The 13,031-nt window shown below is 41.5% G+C and overlaps 1 protein-coding gene across 1 annotated transcript in view; it reads right to left on the bottom strand.

Annotated features, from left to right (window-relative positions):
* Nucleotides 1-535: 535 nt before the first annotated feature.
* The window catches only part of LOC124855911 (brain-enriched guanylate kinase-associated protein), a 44,640-nt gene continuing 32,144 nt past the window's right edge, over nucleotides 536-13,031 (bottom strand). The window contains exons 5-6 of the mRNA XM_047346061.1: nucleotides 9,017-9,100; nucleotides 536-2,516 (exon numbers count right to left, since the gene is read on the bottom strand). Coding sequence (XP_047202017.1) covers nucleotides 978-2,516; nucleotides 9,017-9,100 — 1,623 coding nt within the window. The 3' untranslated portion in view covers nucleotides 536-977. The remainder of the gene's footprint in view (nucleotides 2,517-9,016; nucleotides 9,101-13,031) is intronic.

Raw genomic sequence — 13,031 nt, 5'->3', positions numbered from 1 at the left:
GTAGTTAAACGCTCCCAAGTAAAACACTAATGTGGAGAAAAGTGAGACTTGCACAATTACTGTGTGCTGAGTAACGATGCAAGTTGAAACTGAAGCAGAAATAACAATGCTTATCTGACCTATACCAGAGTTTTAGTGTTTTAAATTTGCCCCTTTTCCATTAGTACCTAATCTACTTGAGTAAGGTCAGGTCGGTTCAGTTTAACAGATTTTGATTAATTTTCCATTACAATCGAGTACCATCTCAATGGGTGCGGGTTCGAAGTGATGTGATAGAGACACAAAAAGCAAAACAACAGCCTAGACTGCCGCTCCGTTTATGGCGACTGCCAGACTCAGAGTGAAAGAAGAGAGCCAGAGAAGGCTCTGGGCAGCGAGACCCAAAGCACTGTAGATCAGTACAGGACAGAGAGAGAGAGGGAAGCCATGCGGTATCAAATGGAAGGATACGAATTAGAGGACGTGTACTAGCTTGCTGTAGTAGTGCCCATATACACAATGAGTCGAGCGTAAAATGATATAACAGTTGAAAAGCACAAGCAAGCAGGCGTTAAAAATAGTTGCGGTTCCACATAACCGTTACTAATGGAAAAGTGAAAAAACACTAAGTAGGGATTAGTGGAAAAGAGACATTATAGTTTTGATGATATTGTATATGCCTTTTTAACAGGAGTCGATGGTGATTTGCTTCCTGTGCTAACAGCATAGCGTACTGGTGGCGCTAATTAATACTCCCAGTACTGGGAAGGGTTTCCTCACAACTGGTATCAGGTTGCTACAGGGTATCACAATGGACAATAGCAAAAATGTTACAGACTGCATAAAGCATGCCTTGGCTAAGATACAAAAAGGAACCACAGCTTAACACCCTATGACAATAATGTGTTAATAATGCTTCAGGGAGACATACAGTGCATTACAGTACAGTATGGACTCGTCATCTTCGGCATGCAAAAACTGAACCCTATTTTCAGGACTTAGTTCAAGAGTGTACCATATAGCTGTGCCTTGGTCAAGCTGTCCTTCCTCGTCAATCCCGTGCTCCCAAATTTTTGGTATCTTGGAGAAGTCTTCTTTGGGAGCGCAGGGCCTACGCTAACAGCAGAACTGGAACTTGGGCGAGGACGAATGGTTGGCCTCGGGGCCGGGTAGTGCTGAAGACTCGAGGCTTCCAGCGAGCTGTGTTGCAAGGACTCAGCTGAGCTATCCACGCTCAGACTGACATAGTCCTTCTTGGCACTGTTAGCAGTTGTTGTGCCCCCGCTGCTTTCCTTGTCTTTAGAGCTCCCTGAGAGGAACAGACTGCACTCGGAGTCTTGACTATCATCCTTGGCTCGGTATAGCACAGACGTTTTCTCTGACTTGCGATGCTCCTTAAGTTTGGCATTGTGGCTGGTTGAAGGGGAGCCTATAGAAAAGCACTGGTCAAGCATATGGCTGTGGAAGACGTCATCTCCTTCTTGGAAACTGCTGTAGAGAGAGTCTTTAAGTTTACTGGAGGGGCCCATGGCAAATTGTCGCTCAGAGAAGCTGTACGGGGAGATCCGCCCTGCAATGTTGCGATAAGATGAGAAAGTGTGCATATCCTCCACGCTGAGCTGTTTCCAGCGAACACTCAAATCATCTTCAGGGACCTGTACGTCATTTCGGCTGTCTAAAGCTCCACCTTGGGCCTGGCCCAGTCCTGTTGTTGACCCCATGCTGTGGAAAGAGGCGAGGCGAGGGGAGCTGGAGTGGTATGGTTCACTCAAGCACGAAGCTGTCCTTGTATACGATGGTGAGGTGCCTTTGTGGGGGCTTCTAGTGGTCACCATATGCTGTATGCTGTGTGATTTGGAGAAGACAGGACTTTCTTTGTCATATGAAGACAAGCTCTTATGCTCATAGTCCCCACTTACACCATCTCTCCAGTCCATATAGAGACCCTGGTGGGAAGAGGACAATGCACTGCTGGCACTGCACCCACCCCCACCACTAACTGCTCCTTTCTCATCTGATGCAAGACTGAAGCTGGAGTATGAACTAGAGGCAGGGAAACTTCCAGTTCCAAACTCGTCGTGGTGGTGGAAAGATGTTGGGGGGTCATGGTGGGAGAAACTGCCAGACTGGAAAGGATCATCATCCGGGTTACTCTCTAAGGAGGTCTGGCCGTGCAGCTGTAGCAGGCCAGTGCCATGGAGGTCAACGCTCTGCCTGCGTTCTGTGTCTTGCCATCGTTCAGGACAATACAGGGCTGTGTCACTGCAGTACAGGTCCGATGTCTTATATGAAATGCGACGGTTCAGATGATCATTGCTTCCTGTTCCTATTAGAAAGTCTCCATCCTGAGCTTGTGAGCTTGATGAGCATGTTATAGGGGAATTGCTTCCAGGTTCAGACTTTTCCAGGACCTTGGCAATTACAGCCGTGGGCACCTCTTCAGGGTAATTAGGGTGACACATTGCTATGGTGGCTCCTCTACCCCGGCTATGTTGCTCCATGTAGGAGCTGATGCGTTCCTGGAAATCAAGCGGCAGCTGGGAAAAAAGAAGCCAAAAACAAAAGAGATATTTGATAAATCTGAGAGGTTAAAACAAAGGTTCACACAAGTGTTTCGGTAAAATTGTTAGACCTGCTGATGTAGTCTCCAAGGTTAGGAAGGTAAATCTGTCTTCTTCTTCACAAACCTGCACATATCTACTTTTTTTGCGTATATTATGTACAGGTCCTTCTCAAAATATTAGCATATTGTGATAAAGTTCATTATTTTCCATAATGTCATGATGAAAATTTAACATTCATATATTTTAGATTCATTGCACACTAACTGAAATATTTCAGGTCTTTTATTGTCTTAATACGGATGATTGTGGCATACAGCTCATGAAAACCCAAAATTCCTATCTCACAAAATTAGCATATTTCATCCGACCAATAAAAGAAAAGGGTTTTTAATACAAAAAACGTCAACCTTCAAATAATCATGTACAGTTATGCACTCAATACTTGGTCGGGAATCCTTTGGCAGAAATGACTGCTTCAATGCGGCGTGGCATGGAGGCAATCAGCCTGTGGCACTGCTGAGGTCTTATGGAGGCCCAGGATGCTTCGATAGCGGCCTTTAGCTCATCCAGAGTGTTGGGTCTTGAGTCTCTCAACGTTCTCTTCACAATATCCCACAGATTCTCTATGGGGTTCAGGTCAGGAGAGTTGGCAGGCCAATTGAGCACAGTGATACCATGGTCAGTAAGCCATTTACCAGTGGTTTTGGCACTGTGAGCAGGTGCCAGGTCGTGCTGAAAAATGAAATCTTCATCTCCATAAAGCTTTTCAGCAGATGGAAGCATGAAGTGCTCCAAAATCTCCTGATAGCTAGCTGCATTGACCCTGCCCTTGATAAAACACAGTGGACCAACACCAGCAGCTGACACGGCACCCCAGACCATCACTGACTGTGGGTACTTGACACTGGACTTCTGGTATTTTGGCATTTCCTTCTCCCCAGTCTTCCTCCAGACTCTGGCACCTTGATTTCCGAATGACATGCAGAATTTGCTTTCATCCGTAAAAAGTACTTTGGACCACTGAGCAACAGTCCAGTGCTGCTTCTCTTTAGCCCAGGTCAGGCGCTTCTGCCGCTGTTTCTGGTTCAAAAGTGGCTTGACCTGGGGAATGCGGCACCTGTAGCCCATTTCCTGCACACGCCTGTGCACGGTGGCTCTGGATGTTTCTACTCCAGACTCAGTCCACTGCTTCCGCAGGTCCCCCAAGGTCTGGAATCGGCCCTTCTCCACAATCTTCCTCAGGGTCCGGTCACCTCTTCTCGTTGTGCAGCGTTTTCTGCCACACTTTTTCCTTCCCACAGACTTCCCACTGAGGTGCCTTGATACAGCACTCTGGGAACAGCCTATTCGTTCAGAAATGTCTTTCTGTGTCTTACCCTCTTGCTTGAGGGTGTCAATAGTGGCCTTCTGGACAGCAGTCAGGTCGGCAGTCTTACCCATGATTGGGGTTTTGAGTGATGAACCAGGCTGGGAGTTTTAAAGGCCTCAGGAATCTTTTGCAGGTGTTTAGAGTTAACTCGTTGATTCAGATGATTAGGTTCATAGCTCGTTTAGAGACCCTTTTAATGATATGCTAATTTTGTGAGATAGGAATTTTGGGTTTTCATGAGCTGTATGCCAAAATCATCCATATTAAGACAATAAAAGACCTGAAATATTTCAGTTAGCGTGCAATGAATCTAAAATATATGAATGTTAAATTTTCATCATGACATTATGGAAAATAATAAACTTTATCACAATATGCTAATATTTTGAGAAGGACCTGTATAGTATTGATGTTTCAGTTAAAAAGGAGCTCAGTCTAACTGCGTACAGACCAAATCTCTTAAAAATTATTTATGTCTGAGTCCTTCCGAACGTTCTTGTTCTCTCTCAGGTAGTCCTTAAAAGAAAAAGTGATGTATATTTCTCTGAATTAGCTATGTTGAGAAAAAAACTACCTTACTTTACTCTAAATTATAGACTGGTTGTTTGTAGCCAATGAACTGATCAGTCATCAAAAACGTTTCCTGCCACACTAACCTCCTTCTTCTTCCCCTCTTTTTGCATCATTTCATCTTTTCTCTCTAACCTTCTCAACCAAAACGCCCTCACTCCCCCTCCTCTGTATTTTTTCAGTGTCTCTACCATCAAACACAAAAAGCTCAGATATCAGTTCCACAGGGACAGAATAATATTCAAATTAAACCAGTGGTTTTGGTCTCCAGCTAGTCTTTCTGGGCTTTGTTAAGAAATAGAAGCTTGAGCTGGCATGAAATAGACTGTATGTTTAAAGTTAGAGCTATTTTTGTAGCTATTGACTCTCCCACAGGGAACAGAGATGGAAAGTAGGGGAGGCTTTGAGCCAGCAGTGTATGATAATGTAGAGTTTGTACTGTAAGTGAGCTAACTCAGCATTAACTCCTATCTAAATCACATCCTAATTAGCGATCACAAAGTTTCACAGTGTTAGTCCAACTGGAATAAAATAGGCGGCCATAAAACTGAAACATCTATCTTAATATTTTTAAATAAAACTGTAATTAAACAGTAGTTTAACTGATTAGTCAATTAAATTGAACCCTGCAAATGTCTCCTATATGTGCCAGCCACTGACTGGATCATTCCATGTCAATAACCAGAGTTCATACAGTGTTAAAAAGTGTGTCATTGGATTTAGGTATTTTTCATGTCTGGATAATAATAGACAGAAAATATGTTTATATATAAAGAGGTTAAATAGAAATTGTGTTTTATACTACAGGGGTTGGACAATGAAACTGAAACACCTGTCATTTTAGTGTGGGAGGTTTCATGGCTAAATTGGACCAGCCTGGTAGCCAGTCTTCATTGATTGCACATTGCACCAGTAAGAGCAGATTGTGAAGGTTCAATTAGCAGGGTAAGAGCACAGTTATGCTCAAAATATTGAAATGCACACAACATTATGGGTGACATACCAAAGTTCAAAAGAGGACAAATTGTTGGTGCACATCTTGCTGGCACATCTGTGACCAAGACAGCAAGTCTTTGTGATGTATCAAGAGTCATGGTATCCAGGGTAATGTCAGCATACCACCAACAAGGACGAACCACATCCAACAGCATTAACTGTGGATGCAAGAGGAAGCTGTCTGAAAGGGATGTTCGGAGGCTAACCAGGATTGTATCCAAAAAACATAAAACCACGGCTGCCCAAATCACGGCAGAATTAAATGTGCACCTCAACTCTCCTGTTTCCACCAGAACTGTCTGTCGGGAGCTCCACAGGGTCAATATACACGGCCAGGCTGCTATAGCCAAACCTTTGGTCACTCATGCCAATGCCAAACGTCAGTTTCAATGGTGCAAGGAGCGCAACTCCTGGGCTGTGGACAATGTGAAACATGTATTGTTCTCTGATGAGTCCACCTTTACTGTTTTCCCCACATCCGGGAGAGTTACGGTGTGGAGAAGCCCCAAAGAAGCGTACCACCCAGACTGTCGCATGCCCAGAGTGAAGCATGGGGGTGGATCAGTGATGGTTCGGGCTGCCATATCATGGCATTCCCTTGGCCCAATACTTGTGCTAGATGCCAAGGACTACCGAACCATTCTTGAGGACCATGTGCATCCAATGGTTCAAACATTGTATCCTGAAGGCGGTGCCGTGTATCAGGATGACAATGCACCAATACACACAGCAAGACTGGTGAAAAATTGGTTTGATGAACATGAAAGTGAAGTTGAACATCTCCCATGGCCTGCACAGTCACCAGATCTAAATATTATTGAGCCACTTTGGGGTGTTTTGGAGGAGCGAGTCAGGAAACGTTTTCCTCCACCAGTATCACGTAGTGACCTGGCCACTATCCTGCAAGAAGAATGGCTTAAAATCCCTCTGACCACTGTGCAGGACTTGTATATGTCATTCCCAAGACGAATTGACGCTGTATTGGCCGCAAAAGGAGGCCTTACACCATATAATACATTATTGTGGTCTAAAACCAGGTGTTTCAGTTTCATTGTCCAACCCCTGTACAAGCATGCACTTTGAACTGGCATGAAAGACCAGACAAGGGCATGTTGGCAGATGTTTTGAACGTCTCACACTTGTAGACTAATTTCTGTACATTGACTGACTGAATTTAAATCCTTGTCAACCTCTTTAAACCCCTCACCAGACTCATAACTTGGTATAATCTTCTTTCTAAAGGCCTCAGACAGATCTTTGGATCTCACCATGAGATAAGGGAGTCAGAAGGAGCTTGAAGCCTAATGGTGGAGATGGGGTGGAGGAGGGTCAAAGCTCAGCTGAAGAGCAGGAGATTCTGAGTATGGTCTTTTAAAGTGAAGCCTGGAGGGATGATTGACTGAAGAAGAATACGGACCGAGAGCTGATTGGTTGGAGCGGAGAATGTGGTGGAGTAGTTAGACGGAGCCGGAAGTGGAGGTGAGTCTTCCAAGTTTAATTTTCGTCAAAACTCCATTTCTGTGTTGCATTTATTTCTAGGAACCCTAGTTCCTACAAGTCAATTCTGAGTGAGCAGCATAACAAAATATAGACAAGGGATGCTCTGTTAAAGAAACTATCAGTATACTTGCAGAGTATTTTGGTCTATTACATGGCTATCGTGGTTGCTTAGAGCCAAATTTGAAATTTATATAGAAATTCGACCAATTGTGCAGCAAACTCAGACTGACTTTGATGTACACTGCTTGCAAAAGATTAACCTCCCCTTTTACACATTTTGTCACAATCACAAATATTTCTAGATATTGTAGGGATTTTAATGTGACAGAACAACATAAAGCAATGCATAATTGTGAAGTCGAAGGGAAATTGCGCAAGAGTTTTTTCTTATAAATAAAAGCCAGGCATTTATATCCAACCCACTGAATAAAATCTAATGCTAATCCTATTTAGTAAATCCTTGTATAGATGCAGATGTTCTGCGAAGGCCTCAGAGGTTTTTTAGAGAACATTAGTAAAATAACTGCATCATGAAGACCAAGGAACAGAACAGACAGGTCACGAAGAAAATTGCTCTGTTCAATCCATCATCTGAACATGGAAAGAGGACAAACCAGCTGCAAACCCACTGCAAAGACGTGGGACACCCGAGCATTTTTCATTGGTCCAGCCCAGGGTAACTCTGGAGGAGCTGCAAAGATTCACAGCTCTGGTGGGAGAATCTTTCAATTAGTTGTGCAAGTCTAGAATTTATGAATAAATATCGTGGCAAGAAGAAAGCAATTGTTTGCCACAAGTCGTGTAGGCAGTTAGTGTTGAAGAAGGTGCTCTGGTTAGATAAGATCAAAACTGAACTTGTTGCCCTGCAACAACTAATACTACACAACATCTTGAACCCACCATCCACACAGTTAAACCTGTTGGTGGCAGCATCATGCCGTTGGAATGCTTTACTTTAGCAATGATAGGGAAGCTGGGAAGATGATAAGCAAAAAAACATGGAAGAAAACATGCTAGACGCTGCAGAAGACGTGAGACTGGGGCAGAAGTTCACCTTCCAGCACCAACCCTAAACACAAAGAAACATAACCCCAAAACATTTGGACCTGTAACTGTAGCGAAAGGTGGTTTTATAAAGTATTGACCCATGGAGGCCGAGGAGAAATGCACAGCATACCTTATCAGATTTGTAGTCGTAAAAATGTTGAAAATCATGTATAATTTTTCTTCAACTTCACAATTAGGAACTACTTTGTGTTGGTCTATCATTTGAAATCCTATAAAATACTGTGTCATTTGTGGTTGTCACATAATGTTAAGCCTTTATAGGGTATGAATAATTTTGGAAGCCACTGACAGCAAAACTAAAAAAAACGAAAAAACAAATCTTAAAAAAATTATTGTTATTTTGTGCGTGTGTAGGAAACACATGTTATGAGTGCTGTGTTGTGAATGCTGCCTCTGTAAATGGAAAATAATTTGATCAAATTACCTAGGAGAGCATAAGAACTCTCAAGGTTCACTAAGTTTGAAATTTCTTGTTAAATGTGTTTATTTTTCTCAACAAATTATCTTACATAAATAGTCATTATATTGCATGCAAAGCTACAGACAGTTATGAACCTTCTTTTTTGCTTCTAAGTTTTTTTTTGTGTCTTGTGCATCAGCTGCTGTCTCCAAACAGCCCTTTATTTGGTCATTCATTATGCACAGCCTGGATGTAGACAGACGCCACTTCAGACAGCCGACCTCCATCAGTCTGACTGAAGAGGCCATGAGCACCGTGGCTCCATCTAATTGTGAAATCCACTCATCAAGGTTTGAATTTGGCACAGCAACACTCTCTCTTTATTACAAGAATCACACAGAAACAACTTCAGACTGATTTGCACACCAATTAGACGCTGTTAACTGACACGAAGAACATTTGTTTTATATTTTATAACTTTTTCAAAGTTCCCATTAAAGCCCAAACATGTTGTCTTGCTGCATAAATTGCATACATGTATGTTTGTAGCAGCAGTGCCGGGAGGCTCACCTCAGACAACTTGTGTGCTCTGTAGTGAGACTTGGAGCACTGCAGCAGATGGGCTGCCAGGTTGCAGTCTTTCCTGTACAGGTCCTGTAAGAGACACAAAGATTATTCTCAATCACTAAAAATACTGATTCTGACAGTTCAATGGTTTGTGGAGTCTCATGAGGTTTAACCGAAGGAATCAATGACACTTTCATCCTTCAATTGGGATGAAATTGAAGGAGTGTTTAACCCTTTCTCTCTCCTAGACATGGCCACTGACTGAGCTTCTACTGTGACTAACTCTATGTGCTCTCTTTCAGACTCTAACCTTGAAAACTGGCTCAGAGTTTATCTGTTCTTTCTTTCTAGGTGAAACGACTAAAGGAGCTACATCCATTAATATTTACTTTTCCTTCCCATAGAAAGGACTCCTGGATCAGTGCTTCTTTGTTCTCTTTGTGTCTCTGCTCTGTTCTCTCTAACCCCCAGTCGGTCGTGGCAGATGGCCGCTCACACTGAGCCTGGTTCTGGTTCTGCTGGAGGTTTCTTCCTGTTAAAAGGCAGTTTTTCCTCTCCACTGTCGCTACATGCATGCTCAGTATGAGGGATTGCTGCAAAGTCAACGCCAGTGACTGTCTACTGTCTCTACATGCTCATCCAGGAGGAGTGAATGCTGCAAGTCACTGACTGGATGCAATCTGCTGGGTTTCCTTAGACAGAAAAACTTTTTATCCAATTTGAATAAATAACTGAATCTGACTGCACTGTACAATGGTGACGATTAATTGGAATGTATGAACCTGACTGTTGTGAAGAACCTTGAGACGACATGTGTTGTGAATTGGCGCTATATAAATAAACTGAATTGAATTTATAGGGGAATCTAGGTTTAAAAATGCACCAGTGATTGGCATATAAGCACATGTTAAAATTTTGGAAGGTAGCCTTTTAGTAACAAACAGTGTAAGGATTGTAAATCTACAGTAAAACTAAATCAGAAGTTTACATACACCACCGTGGTCATGAATATGATATATATTTATTCCTTTCAATGACATGTTTAAATCAGTGGTGTGTAAACTCTTTGCCATTTGTGCTGAAGCTACCATTTTCAAAGCAGTCCCGGGCCACAAATATTCCTTTTTTTTTAATTTATTAAAATGTTTTTACCTGCTCAACAATAAACTAAAAGGGTTTTGTAAATCATTGGAGAAAGAACAGGTCTTCCATGTTTGCCTTGTTAAAAAACGGACGAAACCCAGAATGTCCCATTTTTTTTCTTCATCTACATCTTTTGTGTTTTTTTCTGTAACAAGAACATGATATGGATCACTCTTTCTTTAAGAACCCTGGCTTTATATAGTCAAGTTCAGTAGATGGGTGTTTCCAAGTCTGCTTTTGAGTCAAAGTCAAGGAATGTTTGTGTTCATATTTAGATCCAAATTAAATTTAAAGCAAAAAAATGTGCTTAGTAAAAAATGAAGAGTTTGTGCTTTCCACTTTAATTTGACTGCATCTTTTTTGAAAGGCCTGGCCTCGCTGAAAATTTCACCAATTTTTTTAAAGTTTATCTACATCAACTTCCTGAGCTGGTGCCCAAAATTTGTATCATTCCCCAATTGAGGTCCAGGGGCGGCAAAAAATCATCCCGAGGGCTCTAAATGGCTCCCCTGGCCACACTTTGGACACCCCTGCTTTCAACCTCGTTTTTTCCAAGATGTGATTGTTATAAAACACACAACTTCATTGTTTTCATAAACTAAAAATGTCTTGAGAATTCTTTTCTAATTCACACAGTGAAATTAATCATACAGGCTCAAATATATGCATACACCCCACTAATGTTTAGATAAATGTCCTTAAGCAAGCTGCAGAGAAACCACTCGGTTTCTGTAGATATGAGCAAGGCCCTGGCATGTTTCTGGCTGGATATTTGACCACTCCTGGCAGAACTGATAGAGATGGTTGGTTTACTGACACATCTTTCAAACCTGAGAACACTGCACCAGCTGTTAAGCCTGGTGGTGTAGCATCATGCTGGGGAGTCTGTCAGCTGTTAGAGGTACTGGCCCACCACACAAAGTTGATGGAGTAAAGAAGAAAAAGAACACCCTCAAATTATTTAAGTTTCTTTAGATCAGCAGCTACACAGTTGAAGGCTTTCAAGCCTTAGAATGCTGATCCAGCTGCTAAGCATGATGAAGTAATAATCTTCACAAAGCAAGTTGAATAATAAAGAAGAAGGAATGCCTACAAATTCTTCAGCTTCACCTGAAATCAACAACTAGATGGTTGACGATTTTCAAACCTAAGAAAGCCGTAACAACTGTGGAGCATGGTGGGGATAGCATCATGCTGAGGGTCTGTTTCACTGAAAGTAGTATTGGTGCACTGCGCAAAGTGGATGGATTAATGAGGAATGAAAACTGCCTTACTTTATTGTTTAAATTTCATGTCAAGTAAACAGCAAGAGGCTCACACTAATGAAGTTATTGATATATTGTCATATCATTTAGCTAGTTATACATTAGAGGTTTACAGGATGTTAAAACCATTTCCAAGGTTTTTATTATTACCATATCTCCTATCTATGCAGTGCAGACTGAGCTAATTTGGTTAGAGTTGTTTAAAGCAGCACATTCAGTTATCTGAGCCCTCCAGAATAGAGAGCAAGAGCAAATCTATGTCTTCTTCTGTGCTCCCTCTGATGAAAACATGATTTATTTTAGGTTTTTAATTATTATTTCACACGATAACGAAGGTTTAGCGCTCCTCTAATGTGTTTTCTCTGCCTTTGTTCATGTGTGTGCTTTTGTGGGGTTTTCATGGCTTTTCTCTCTCCTGGTTCTGCTAATGTTGTCCTTTTAAAAAGGTCACGTCTTGCAACACTGTGGCCCCCTCCTATGTGCCTTTGAGAGACCAGCTCTGATACCATAGCATCAAACCCTTCTTTGTGGCAGTTTCATCTCCAACAGCAACAGCTGCTTTTAAAAAAACAATGCTTTCATTTTTTGACATAAATGACTTCAGCACCTTTTTTTTATAGTATCATGAACCAACCTTTACATTTTGCTTTGCATAAATAACATAAGGTGTGACCTTTCCTTTGCAATCTTTAGTAAGTGCAGTTTTTAACTTCCTAGAAATGGAGAAGATTAATTAACTTGAATTATGAAGCTATGGAACAGTTTTTATTTCAATAACTAGTGAGTGGTTGGGTCTACAGCATTACAGTCTACTCGGTACCAGCAGTTGCCAGTAAAAGTTAGTGATAAATGTCCACGAGTCTTTTACTTTGCAAACAAGAATTTTGCTGCGCAACCCAAGTGTGCTTGAGCTTAAGGTCACGAAATGATGGCCAGACAATTTCCTTCAAGATTTTTCGATAATGAGCAGAATTCATCATTTATAATTAGTTATTCCAGTCTTGAAGCAGAAAGGCAGGGGGTCTTCACCTTGAAACTTTCCCATGGATGCCATTTTTGTTTGTACTGTTCAATCATGAGCATCAACTATAACTGACGAAGGTGATGTCTGCTGCAATTCAGGTGTTGCTCTGGCTTATTTTTATGACCTCTTGGTTGAGTTGTCGATATGTCTTGGAGTATATTTGGTAAGCCACTCCTAGGAAGGTTCATCACTCTTCCACTTTTTCTCTATTTGTGGATCACTGCATTCATTGGTGCTCCAAAGACTTATGATGATGTCAGTGACTTTGCCTCGTATCTGTTCTACAATTATTTTAGATAATGGTATTATATGCTACGTTTTGAGATCGTTTAGCCTACTTCATAATAATAATAATAATTTAGACTTTATTCATCTCACAATGGAGAAATTATCCTCCACATTTAACCCTTTCATGTTGTGAAATATGTTATATTTCAGTGATTTTGTATGTCTGGTAGTAATCAGGCCAGGCTCTAGTTAGTGAAATTATACTCAGCCAGAGCTAGGTTGGTTTGAATAAGTATTTTTTTTCCCTTCATGAATGAAATCATAATTAAAAAAAAGCATTTTATATTCATTCAAGTTA

This window comes from Girardinichthys multiradiatus, chromosome 19 (genome assembly GCF_021462225.1).
Source record: "Girardinichthys multiradiatus isolate DD_20200921_A chromosome 19, DD_fGirMul_XY1, whole genome shotgun sequence".
In the NCBI taxonomy this organism is placed as follows: domain Eukaryota; kingdom Metazoa; phylum Chordata; class Actinopteri; order Cyprinodontiformes; family Goodeidae; genus Girardinichthys; species Girardinichthys multiradiatus.
The sequence above is the reverse complement of the archived record's forward strand: the minus strand, read 5'-3'. Positions and strand labels throughout refer to the sequence as shown.